This window comes from Lepisosteus platostomus, chromosome 4, assembly GCF_059453375.1.
Source record: "Lepisosteus platostomus isolate fLepPlt1 chromosome 4, fLepPlt1.hap1, whole genome shotgun sequence".
Lineage (NCBI taxonomy): Eukaryota > Metazoa > Chordata > Actinopteri > Semionotiformes > Lepisosteidae > Lepisosteus > Lepisosteus platostomus.
Genome location: NC_142614.1, coordinates 20,595,668 through 20,609,059, shown reverse-complemented (window position 1 = coordinate 20,609,059; position 13,392 = coordinate 20,595,668). Strand labels below are relative to the sequence as shown.

The 13,392-nt window shown below is 36.0% G+C and overlaps 1 protein-coding gene across 14 annotated transcripts in view; it reads left to right on the top strand.

Moving 5' to 3' along the window:
- nedd4l (NEDD4 like E3 ubiquitin protein ligase) overlaps window positions 1-13,392 on the top strand; it is a 109,606-nt gene that overhangs the window by 50,033 nt on the left and 46,181 nt on the right. For 4 of the 14 annotated variants that reach the window (XM_088628937.1, XM_088628938.1, XM_088628935.1 and 1 more), the window contains exon 1: window positions 4,755-6,241. The exons of 5 other annotated variants lie outside the window; for them this stretch is intronic. In XM_088628937.1, the coding sequence (XP_088485063.1) occupies window positions 5,147-6,241 (1,095 nt within the window). In that variant the 5' untranslated portion in view covers window positions 4,755-5,146. Of the gene's footprint in view, window positions 1-4,753; window positions 6,242-13,392 lie in introns of those variants that run through there. 5 more of the 14 variants (XM_088628934.1, XM_088628936.1, XM_088628932.1 and 2 more) reach the window with 2 other exon arrangements.

Sequence of the window (13,392 nt, the reverse complement as noted above, 5' to 3'; positions counted from 1 at the left end):
TTTTGTTTTGCATATAAAAGTTTGTGTAGAACTGCATGAAGATCACGGGCAGTATTTTCACCTACAATTCTACAGTGATGACAGCAATAAATGTTTTATTTACTGCAGTATATGTATTGCAGTCCACCCCATTATCGCTTCCCTGAGCTCAAATGACAAGAAATATTGCTGCAATTGCCATAGAGATGGTAGAATATTTTATTGGTTCATAAATGTTTTTCTAGGGCAGATCTTGGGTGCTGGTTCAGATCCGGACCTGGTGCTATCTGCATGAGCTTGTACAGTTTGTTCTCCCTGTGTTCGCATGGGCTTTCGCCAGGTGCTCCGGTTTCCTTCCACAGTGCAAAGACACAGTTGTACTCTAGGTTAATTGGCTTCTTCTGGGAAAACTGGCCCTATTGTGATTGTGTGATTTGCATGCCAGGATAAACTCCGGCCCATCCTGCAAGCTTGTATTGGCTGAAGCGGTTAAAAGATGGATGGAAAAATAAGAATAAAACTATTTCCTCATTGAGACAAAATGGAAGCAGGGCCTACAGTATATCAATATTGTAGGTGCCATGTTTCTGAGATATACAAGTACTTTTTTTATCATAAATGTAATGTACCTGCTGGTTTAGCAAAATAATCTGGACAACTGTAAACTTATTTAGAACTTATATAAGTCATTAAAAAAATAAAGTAACAAAAGGGGAGCTTGTCAAAAGGGGGCTAATTAAATTTTAAAGGCTGAGAAAAACAATATATTTTAATTTTGCCTGAGGTCTTTATTAGCAGTACTTTATAAATCAGTTTTTTTCTCAAATTTGTGTGATTTTATTTATATTTTATTTTATTTACATCAAATGTTTAAGCTACTTGCTTTTATTTTACACTTTCTGAAGTATCATCTTAATGTTAAAAATATTAGTGATGTTACCATTAGAATCTTCATTTCATGTTAATTTTCAAATAGTGTACCAAGATGCAAGTTGGTATCACTGTAAATAATAACCTGTTATCCTATAATCATTAATATTTTCTTAATATTCTGATTGATTTTTTTTCAATTCGTTATTTCTAATAAGTAACCTCACAATTCACCTTCTAAAATACTATTTCAGGAAAAAGCCCAATAACACCACACAAGCTTTCTTGACATTTATTATTTTTATCTTCCTTAAATGTGTTATGTGTTTTGATAAAGACTAATTGATACATTAATGTTTAGGTTGGTTGTTGTAAATAGTTTCTTTTCCTCTTGATACAGAAGGAGACCCATACAAACCAACAAGGGTTTGCATGGTATCCTACACACAATTATCGTGTTTTTTCCTTTGCAGAGTTCCCTTTTCATGTATTAACTTTGCAGATCTTTTCTATTTAATTTGTACTGCAATGTTGACTCATTCCTTAAAAATGTTGTTGAAGGGACAGACTGATGTGATAACACAGAAGAGATGTGAATTTTAAACTAGCTATTAGACAAAAGCTGTTTCTAATTATTTCTAGCTTTTTTTTCATGGTAACTTTCATTTCCACTTCATTGGAATACTGTATAGCTGCCTCGCTTATTTATGTTTTTTTTATGTGAATTTTAGATTTTATAGTTTACAATGTAGTTTGATGAGTGTCATGAGAAAGGCCTTGTATGTTCGAGATTGGCTCCATTATTACACAACGGCTCTGATCTGGTGTTAATGATCTGAAAGCTAGTGAGACAGTTGCCTTCTATTCTCCTGGTGCCAGGATGGAGTTAAAGCTGTTTAGAAGTAGTGTTTAGTTTCTTTCGCCATCCAACCTGTGTCAAGTTTGATTTAACGCCTTCCATTTTGGAAACTTAAAAAAACAGAGGAGAGTTCTGATAATTAAAAGATAATATAAGCATTTCAACCACGTTTTAATTACCCAACATATTATTCCTTAAGTCTTGCAAAGCTTGTCAGGATAAATATGTGTACGTAATAACCTATTCTAGCGCACTTTAAAAATAAAGCTTACAAAAGCCTCTGCTAGTGTAATTCCTTATCTTAAGACATGCGAGGTTTCAGGTAGTCTTCAAACACTAGGGCTGTTTAATAAACAGGAAAGTATATTTGAAATAGGTATTTCACCCAAATTGACCATTAGAAAAAACATTCTCGTCTCTTTGTTGTTGTGTCCTCGAGTTACAGGATGAAAGACTGTATGGTTGCAAAAACACTGGCTATACTCTACAGAAATATGTGGAAACTGATTTTGACGCCTATGTGATTTTAAATCAAAGATGTTGTACAGTGAAAAAAGTAGTTTTATAAATGATGTCTGTATAGATTTATGCATTTCACGTTCTTTATTGATAGAAGTTGGTTGTGCAGATTGATAATGGATTGTGACTCGATCGTCAACACACTGGGATATGCTGCAGTCGGGCAAGAGAAACTTTTAGGATCAGGAATCTTAGAATGCCTTGATTTTACACCACAGCATATATTCTTATAAAACTTACCTTTTATAAATACAAGTTAATATCTTCATGCTTGTATTATATTGTTTTATGTTATACCATTGTGGGATTTGGGGATTGATTAGTTGTCCTCAATTAAAATGGCCTAAAAATAAATAATCAGTTACTTGTTAAGTTAAACAGCTATGTCATGTGATAAATCCCAAAAAGTTTATTTTAACTATAATATTAAAGATTCATAAGGTTGTTGGACTTCAATTATATTATTAAATATATTGCATTTGTAGAAATGGACAGAACATAAGAAAATAAGAACGTTTATACATAAGAGGCCATTCCCTAAGCTCATTCGCTCTGCTACTAGATAAATGATCCAAAGATCTCATCCTCTTGAAAGAAGCCAAGGTATTAACTTCAGTAACATAAAGTATCTGGGTAGCATGTTCCTGATTTGGTCCACAAACCTTTTTCTACAAAAAATGCCTCCTGTTCCCTGTAGTTTTCATCTGTTTCTACAGGTTCATGTTTCCATTTCAATTCTGTAAACCTCCATTGGGTTGAATTTGTCTTTTTCCTTTGAGAATTTTGAACAGTTGAATCCTTTCCATTTGTTGTCTTCTCTGTCCAGATTCCTTATATATTAAGAAGACAACAGAAAATGGGATAATTATTTAATGACAACTAATTACTTTGCTTTGCACACAAAATTGACGCCTAATGTCTCAAGTTACAGGCACACAGACAATGAGAGGAAAAATGATTAGAATACTCCAGCACACTGTTAAAACAAATACTGGGTTAACATTTTTTTAGTTCTGGTGCTACACCCTCTTTTTTAACAACTTTGAAAATGAGGCTTCTTGCTCATTTGTAAAAAAAGGAAAAGAGTAATAAACAAATTTGTACTGTAAGTAAAATCACATTAAAATGAAGACAAAAAGATTTTATTTCTGCAGGCTGCAAGCACCTGTATCCCTGAACTTTGTGCAGGTGCATGTTCATATGCTCTAAACTGCACTGACATGAACACAAAACAACATATTCAGTTGCACTGCTTACACAATGTTCCTTTTTATTCCATAAACTAACTGCTGACTTGCTAGCAACAACCTTTCGCGTTCTCTAAACAATCCATTCTGAGAGCTCCCATTAGAATGAATAACTGCATTCTTTCATTATGAGTTCTTCACGACACACCATAAGACGTTAGGCTGTCATCAACTCACTGTATTGTATTTTGCAAAGAAAGTCTTATACGCTAGGGTAACAGGCTATCTCAGCTGCTAATATACTGGCACTAAAAAAAAAGCTATCCTAATGATTGTCAGCTTTAAAAGACCAGATTGGAATCCTTTTAATTTCTAATGCAGCATTAATGATTTCTTGAAAAGTAATCACTCCTACAGTATAAGCCTATGCATTATAAAATTCTGGAAAGTAATTAATTTTTATGAGTTTGTGACCCATTTATTTTTATAATCCAAATTGGCACTCACCCTCTGTATTTTTTGATTGTTGACTGTACAAGTCCATACATCTACTCCCTGTTACTAGAATGTGAAACTTAATAATATAACTTTTTTAGAAACAAAATATAGTTGTAATACTACAGTATATTGTTGTTACAATGAATTCTGGCAAATATGTTACCAGATTGTGATCTGGTCATCTCAGATTTCACATTTCCTTTTTCAGAAAAAAAGTCTGTGTAAATTAGAAATGTTTTTGAAATCTCATTTTGTTTCTTTGACAGCTTTATTTCGTATAAAAGAATTGACTGAGATGTATTCATTTCAGTCTCGTACAATATGCCACATTTATTTCTGCCTGTAGATTAAAGCAACATATTGTAAAGTGCTGTACATATATGGCTGGTTAAAAGAAAATATTTTTCCTCATCTGTACATTTTGATGGTAAAAGGGAATATGTTTGTATTTTAAAGGCACTTTATTATTAATTGTATTTTATTTATGTTTCGCATCTGGGTTTATACTATATTTTAGTTTTGAATAGTTTTTAAGCTAATGATAATTGTACTGATGTCAAAAAGTGAACTTAAATTGAATTCCAAGATTGTGATATAAAAGTTTTTTTTTCTCTTAAACATTGAAGAAATGGTTACAATTAGTACAATTTTACAATACTAGAACTCAACTGGTGTTTAAATCCCAGATACCACAGAAAAGCATGGTCCAGAACCCATCCAACGTCCCCTGCTTGTAGGATGTGGTTTTAAGATTTATAGCTGTGTTGAATTTGTGTTGCCTTACTCAGCTGTGAGCGCTCTCTCTCCCACTGGGGCCCTCTCCTTTCTGATGGATAAGGAGCAGCTGAGAAGGTGCTGTTTCAGTCTGGGACTGTTTAAAACCAGAGATGTACTGGCAAGTATTGGTGAGGGGAACTGCATCACGTGACCACAGCCATCCTACCCCATGTCACAGTGTGTAGGAGCGCCGAGTGCCCTTATCCAATCATGCCTGGAATGCTGCTTGTCACTTGGGCTATTTCTGCTATCTGTCGCTATCAGCCTGCAGTGCTAACAGTTTGGCAGATGGGACACTTTTTTTTTTTTTCCTCTGGAGTTTGCAGCTTTGAGTTTTTAACTCCCTGGCAGTGCCTCTCTTGTTATTGTGGCGTGAACTCCTTCTGCTTTGCTCCCTTCACTGAGGGAAGAGAGAGAGAGAGAAACTGAATCAGACAAAGGGAGAGAGAGGCTCAACATGGCCCACCGACTGAGGCTTTACTTTGGCTCCGGGCGTAGCAACACAGCCCCTGAGATGGAGGAGCTGGAGGGGGCAACAGAAGACGACATTGCCATGACATTCCACACACTGCCTCGCAGGAGAGGCTTACCTCTTTTCTCCGATCCTGAAAGCTCCTTGTCCGGAGAAACCTCCCTGAAACGTAGCTCCTCTATGTTCATCCCTCAGCTTTCAAACCCGATAGATCCTCGGCCCACAAAAAGCTCATCAATGCAGATCTCCTTGCAGCGCATCCCTGGAAATGGAGAAGAAGAAGAGTCTCCTACTCCTAGTCCCGAGTCTTTCCTGGGCCCAGCTCCAGCCTACAGGGAGCCCAACAGGAAATATTCCCTGCCTACAGACATGCCCAGAAACAATGAAGCTTCACCATGGACTCCAGCATTTGGGAACCTGTCTGGTGATCCCAGTTCACGCAATCGTAGGGTGTTTTGTATGTTGCCTGAAGAATGCCAAAATGGCCACAGCAGTCCAGGAGTGGTGAATGAAGATCTAACCAGTGGAATTAATTTTGGTGGTTTCTGCATTCAGAGGAATTCTACTGGGGGCTCAGAGTTTCAAATGCTGCCTTGTGGAGCCCAGGGGCAGAATGGTCCCCACCGCCGCTGGTCTGTCCAACAGGATTCTAATGGCACCCTGGGCAAGCAACGTTTCATAGTTCAGCTCCAGCCAAATCAAGCTGGCATCCCCAAGGGCTCGCGGACAGAGGGGGCAGATCTGGGGTTCACGGGCACCAAGGGAGAGCGGGTGGTGAGGTATCCCCGAATAAGACTGGAGAGGAGCACCTCGCAACCCGTGCAGCCCAGAGCTGTCACCCCACTACTTCAGAGTAGTGCTGGAGATGGGCAGGACACTCCAGGAAGAAACCAGGATCCTGAGGGCCAGAGTAGGAATGTGGATGATGCTTTGCAAGGTTGCACCTTTAAAATCAGACAGGAACAAAACAACAGGCAGCCCCAGTTTAAGATCTATTTTACCCGAGGAGGAGAAGAGCAGAATCAGACTTCACCACAGGATATAAACTCTGGAAATAGGCAAACAAGGATTAGCTCCCAGGTAATGTGCTGTGCTGTGTGTTACTACTGTATATAATTTAGTATTGTTAATTTTACTGTTAGTGGTACTAATTATATTATTTATAATATATTAATTATATTGTTTGCATTTATACTGATAAATATAAGTTGAAACAGCTGTTCCTGCTGGCAAGAATTTCATTAGGAAAAATGTGTAGGTTTTAAGATTAACTAACAACCTTCTTCTGGAAAGTGCATCCACTGTTTATCTATACCTTGCAAATGAAAAACCGAAGGGCTAGAAGAAGCAGCTTTCAGAGATTGGAAATGAGAGTGGATTTATTCTAGAAATTGCTTTAGGAGAAAAGCCTGTGAGTAAGGCAGACTGACCTTTATTGCTCCCCCAGAGGACTTTAAACGTTTACATACATAAATGTTTTTTCACTTAAGAAAATTGTAAAATCCATAGGTATGTACAGTATTTGAGTGTATGAGCATTCATCCATCCTTTTCAGTCTATTTTTACAAGTGAGGTTCATGGCCTGTATGAACAGAGACTTACAGTATAACAAACAATATTTATAGTTATGCATGATTTATTGGTTACTAGATAGAAATTTTTAAACATTTAGACAAGTATATGAACAAGTATTGCTTTTGCGTTTCACTCTGTGGTTCTGTTTTTGAAAGTATTTTGTTGTTGTTGTTGTTGTTGTTGTTGTTGTTGTTTTCTGAGACTGCCAGAGTTTCCTGGCTGGGCTTAGTCTAATTAATTGTTACGGGTAGGGTCATTAGTGTATGAGCTGTAGGGTTACGTTACATCCGACAAGACAGTTTTTAAAAGCCATTTCTTTTAAAGGGGCCATCTTCATATTTTTACAGTATCTCTGTAATCTTTTTGTGATAAAAACTACTTTCTGAAGGAAGTTACGCTCTATTACAAATGACCAAGTTTTTTAGTAAGTCATATAATAGCTCTATATGCATGTATTAAATCTATTAACAGCTAATCAGTCGTAAAAAATAAGAGTTCTGTAAAATCCTTAATCTGCATCATTCAAAGTCATTGGATCCTTAATGGAGAAAATGTTAGTGAAGTGCAAGCACTCTCTTCACCCTAACTGTCCATAGGATTCACTGTTACAATGAAATGAAATAAAAATGTGAAAGAACCTCAGTGTTTCTGTGGTTCTCCTGCAGTATCATATCTCTAGATTAAAAATACCATTTTTTCTGCTGCATATAACACAGTTAAAACTATTAAGTTGCTATATTGAAAAGCTAACCTTTTAAAAGCTTTTAAGGCTGCATGTGCAACTTCTAAAGAGACCATAAATTACTAGATTTTATTTTTTAAAGACATAAAGAAATGTTTTAAAAGTAACTTGTGATGTTTGTATTTATCTAATAAACTAGTCCAAAATTGTCTTTTTTATTAAACAAATATTCACTGTACATTAATAACATTGCAGAATCTATCCAGCATATCATCTGTGTCATGGTGGAGCCCGTAATGGTAATTCATTTCATGATTTTTTTTAGAGATGGACAATTATTGACAAAGCTGAAGCTTAGCATCATATTGCTCCTACAAATACTGTAGCTGGCAAAATACCTTTTGTTAATGTGCTATTTTAATTTTGTTGTTAACATCCATTTCATTATATAATGGGCTTTGTAACCTTTTGAAAAAGTGACAGAAAGAAATGGGGAATATAGATTGCTTTGTTAGCTTAAGCATTATCAGTAATTAGATCTGGAGCACTAAGAGTCCCCCCTTTCTCTCATAACTGAAACGGGACATACAGTACAGTAACTGAAACAAAGATTTCTAAAGTGGTCTGCCTCCCTTTTTCACAAGTCTATAAAAACCATGTGGAGTATGGACATTTCAGTACCTTTTAAAGGATATTACTGGCGTGAAAACAAGAACAAGTCAAGTAGACTCCAACATACAGTTTGGAAGAAGTTTTATTATTGTGAAGCTTAACACACACAGGATATAATACTTGGTTAATAAGACCTACATTATACAGTAGGTTACATAAATGTACAGTATGAGCTACTAAAGAAGCCGAAATGACATTCCATCAGTGAAGTTTGTTATACCTTTAAATGCAGCCTTTTTAATAATTCATTTAAAACTGATTTGTTGACATGCAGCTCCATGAATAGAACATACTTAAATGTAGACATTTTAATGATACACTTTTTCCCTCTTATAAAAACTGTTGTCTGCAATAATCCTAGTTCTATTAAGTAATTGCTTTTCAGTTCTCTGTAATTATGGTTTTATTATTTACTTTGCATTGGGCACATTAACATGGCCTTAGTAGCATCCCTAGGAATAATTTTTTCATTTTATTTTCAGATTTGTTTAAATATGTGGATGTGATTTCTTGCTCAGAATTGTCTATAAATATTTAAGGTGCAGTGGCCTCCATCATCTACAATTAAAAACAAACAAAAACAAAGTTATAATATTCTTATGAATAATGACATAATTTCAGTTGGACACTGGCAGCTTTTACTATCATAAACAAAGATAATAGGGATTAATTGTATTTATTAGAATATAACCACAGACCTTCCTGAATTATTCATACCTGTATTTATGCAGGGTTCTTTACCACTGGAATTTCTTAGGGGTCCACTGACAATTACTACATTTGGATGCAGGACAGTTTTTTCCCCAAGCTTCATCCATGAGATGTGTGACTGACAGAGATGGGGTATAAGAATAAATGAGCATGCTTACCTCAGATCTATAGTGTCAATTGCAGTGTTACAGAGTGTCTATATATACAGTACAGTAGCTACAATATTGTCAGTTACACATTTTGCTTGCAGAAATCTTTTTAGTGATGACTTCTCTACTAGATCTGTGTAAAATGTTTTTTGCCTGGTTTATGTTTCCTTAATTATAGTTGAATCTTTCTTAAAGTATTTAAACTAATGATTAAGGTTCTGCCTACAATAACCTAAGTGTCTCTTCTTAATTAGGTTCAGTCATGTGTACTTCTTGGATTCACAAATCCATCTGCTGCTAGCTGGGAAAAATTGTTCTTGAAGTAATATTTCTTGCGATCATCATATACAGTAAATGACTGGACAATGTTTTCAGTCATTTAGTACTAAGCATGACCAGGAATATACTAGATTTCAAATCTAGAAGGAAAAAAACACTTATCTAGTCTTTGTTTGTACAACTATGTAGGTAATGGCTTGAGTTGCCTTAAGTGAATCATAAAATTAATAGATATACAGTACACTGTTTATGCATTGCTAATATGGTGATCACAGTATAGGAAGATATTTTATCTGCAGATCTGCAAGCACTCAAATGACTACGGAACATCTGAGGTCAGGATTTTCAGAAAGTTTGTTTTAAATGATGGTGGTTTTTGAGGTCCCAGTTGGGTCAACCAGTGAAGACATTTGCTCAGGAGTCGGGGTTTATCCTATAGTTCAAACATTGTTGGTTTGATCCTAGACTATGTCATCAGCAGACCGTGACTGGGATTTCCTCAGCAGCTGCGCACAATTGGACACATGCTGCCAGCACGGGGTTAGCTTGAGATGGCCAGGACATCCAGTCAGTTTTGAATTGCGTCATTCCTGCTGATACTAATTCCTGTGTAGAACACTGTGTAAAATGCAGTGTTTGCAGATCCATGCCCATTTAAAAGGAAGTGTGCACAGCCCTCATATCATTTTTACTGGTACAAGGTGTGTGTCAGAGAGCCCAGTTAATTATCGGTTGGGGTTTGCAAATTGTGAGGGTTTGAATAGAATAGTAAGGTTATGGCCATAATTGTGGGCTCATCTGCTTAAAGTTTATGATTTGCTAAAAAGGTTGATATGCATTGTTGTAATTTGTCTTGATTGTGTTACATGGTCTAGTTCACTGAAAAGAACCCATTCCTTTAACAATGCTATTGTAGCATTACAAAATACAGAGTGATAATAAATTGGGAATTTCTAGATATAATGCAAAAGTAATTCAAAACGTTATTGTACATTTTAACATTAAATGGTAATATTACCATCAATGGTAATTTTAACAGTACATTAAATGGTAATATTGATAATCTTGCTTGGATGAAAGCATTTTGCACGTTCATGGGTATACACACTTTTGTCCACAGCTATATATAGCATATTGTGATTCTTTTGACACTGAGTCTTTAAAAAGGTTTTGTGTGTTGCTGGTTGAGACAAGGGTATGCTCTCAGTGTGGTCTAGTTAAGCATAAGTCCAGCTGCCATTCATAAACTGTAGGACATCTACATTTGTTGGAGAGTCTGACTTATTTTTGTAGCTTTGCATGTGCATGTGTGTTGTTGATAGCATGGGTGAGCTTTTTCAGGAAGCATCAGTGCCCTAGGGTTACAAGGCATTGTAATTGAATCCTGGCCACTTGAGGTTTGAAACGAGACGTTACTGTATATATAGTAGAATTTTTTCCTGTGGCTCAGCTGTGAAAACAGGCCCCTTCGAATGGAGGTTTGCCTTTGATCCCTGTGTGAATACCCCCTTCTCTCTCTCTCACGTTTTGAATACCCCCACCCTCTCTCTCTCACTTTTCCTGTCTCTTGCTCGCAGTGATTGAAATGTATTGCACTTGGACAGCTGCAGGCTGTGACCATGTGATGACTCTGCAACAATTTAACTTAACCAGCCAGCTGGTTCGTTAAAGTTACATTACTACCTGAGACTATGAAAGACATCCAGGAAAAGCTTTCAAAGAGTTGGCCTCACTTATAAATATTTGTGCATTGGCGTTCTTGTTTTCATTTAGCGTAGGTGGATTTTTACTTTGTATATAGCTTCTGGTTCAGAGATGATTTATCTGCACTAACCCTGGCACTTTTGTGATAGTATTCCTGACTCCTCTGTCTTCAGGATGAATTTGAAACGAATACATTTTTAATTTACTGTAACAATGTAACAGTCACTTCAACGTTATGTACTGAGTTTCGGTTATTGTTCTTTAGAGAGCTGTCGTTTAGTTGAAACAACTAAAATATTTACTTCATCTCAAAGAGTATGTAGCAAATTAAATATTTAATTTAATATATAGTAAAAATATTTTAAGTAGAAAGGAATCTAGAGCTGGGGTGTCCAATTCTGGTCCTGAAAGGTTTGGTGCGTCTGCAGGTTTTCATGGTGTCAGCAGTGCCGGAAGAGCTCTGTAGAGCTGGGAGAAATTATTAAATATGCCCAGTAAAGTCAAGTAACTAGATGGTTTAACTTAATGACTGAGTAGGAATAAAAAGTCCCGATCTGGAATTTTCTTCTGCCTTGATATTTGCATTCAAGTTCTAGAATTAAATGTCAGGCCTTCTGGGTTGTGTAAGACCCTCTCAACAGTGGAGTGCATTTACTGTACATATTCTAGCTCTCTACCTAAATATGTGATTTATTGTGGTTTTTATTAATACCAGTAATGCCAGTGGGTAATATTATTTTGGAGAAGTGAGGCTAATAAATCTAGTGAGTACTACGGTAGCTTATTATAAACACGTTAAATTTATTTTTCATTTATTTTCAATGTATTTTTTTATACCTGATTGAAATGTTCGTTTATCAGGGACACTGAATTTATTAATGTAATTGATCTGCATTTTATAACAACGTAATTTGTAGCACTATTCAAATATGACAGCGTAATTAGTTGTACCTTTGCTTGAGGATTATAGCTGTTGGGATGGTATGTGATTCAATTACGAATATGTTAATATTTTAATGTATATACTGAGTTATTTTAAGGTACATATAGAATTTTGAAGGCTTTGAATACTTTGAAAGCACTTTAATGCTATGAAAAAATATAAAGACTTTATATAGTGTATACTGTATACAGTATGTTATTAATGTAGTGTTTTCCCACGTGGGCTGCCCAATATATCGAGAACACTGGTCTGTTACAGTTTTTGATTGTTTTTGACAACCACTCAAACATTAGAACCACACCTTGAATCAGTAATTGTTATTCCTCAGCTGTCAGTCTTGTCTACTTTGCAAGCCCAAGCATAACATTATCCCATTATAAGGTTTAGTGATGGAGTATTTAGACAAATGGAAGATATTATCTTTATTGTGTCAATTATTCAGTCCTAAAGTCCCCCTCAAAAACTTTGGTATGCATTTCACTAATGGTTTTGCTATTTTTTTTTCACTTCATTAATTGTCAATATTATTGACAATTAATGAAAATGATAGCAAGAAAATAAGTGGAACTCTGCCTACAATATAAACAATGTTTTATATGCAATTAAAAATGCTATGCACCTTACTGGAAATTACAGATTTTTACAGATGCCTTACAGAAAGCAACTGACAGGTTGCATCACAGTGTGGTATGGCAACTGCAGTATTGCTGACCGCAAAACCCTACAGCGGGTGGTGATAACTGCCCAGTCCATCATTGGGGCTGCTTTCTCATCCATGCAGGACATTTATGACAGATGGTGCTTGAGGAAAGCTCAAAGTATCATCAAAGACCCTACAGACCCCAGATTTGTTTGACCCTCTACCATCTGAAAAATGGTACCGGAGCATTTGGGCCAAGACTACCAGACTCAGAGACAGTTTTTACCCCCACACTATCAAACTATTAAACTCCCAGCCTCTCTCACCCACGATCTGAACCCTTACGGTGCCTTCTCTCTTTATCAAAACTCAAACACACATTGAAATGTACCTCTACCTCATATGTCATGATGTTCACTCCCCATACTTTTGTATCCTTTATTTCATTCTGTTGACGTATGATTTTGCACAACTGTTGTTGTTTTGCACATTGCCTGTTGTCTCTGTCTTTCTTTTCTTACACAATTGTATTGTTGTTTTTTTGTACTTCTTACCATCTGAGATGTAGCTAAATAGCATTTCATTACACCATACAGTATATCCATGTACAGTATGAGTATAATGACAATAAACTTAAACTTGAACTTAATTAGAGAGTCATAAAATCTCTTCTCTGAGATTTTAATCATGTTATAACAGTACTATTGCTGGAAGACTGTAGGGTGTGTCAATTCTGCCTTGTCATTATGGTGACATGTGATGCCGTACTAAAAAAGATGTTTCTGCCTTTTCATTGCAGGCTCAAAACCAGTCACCCTTTTGGCTTGAGTTTTCTTTTAGGAAGGTTTGAAGAATAGTTTGTAAGTTTAGATGTGC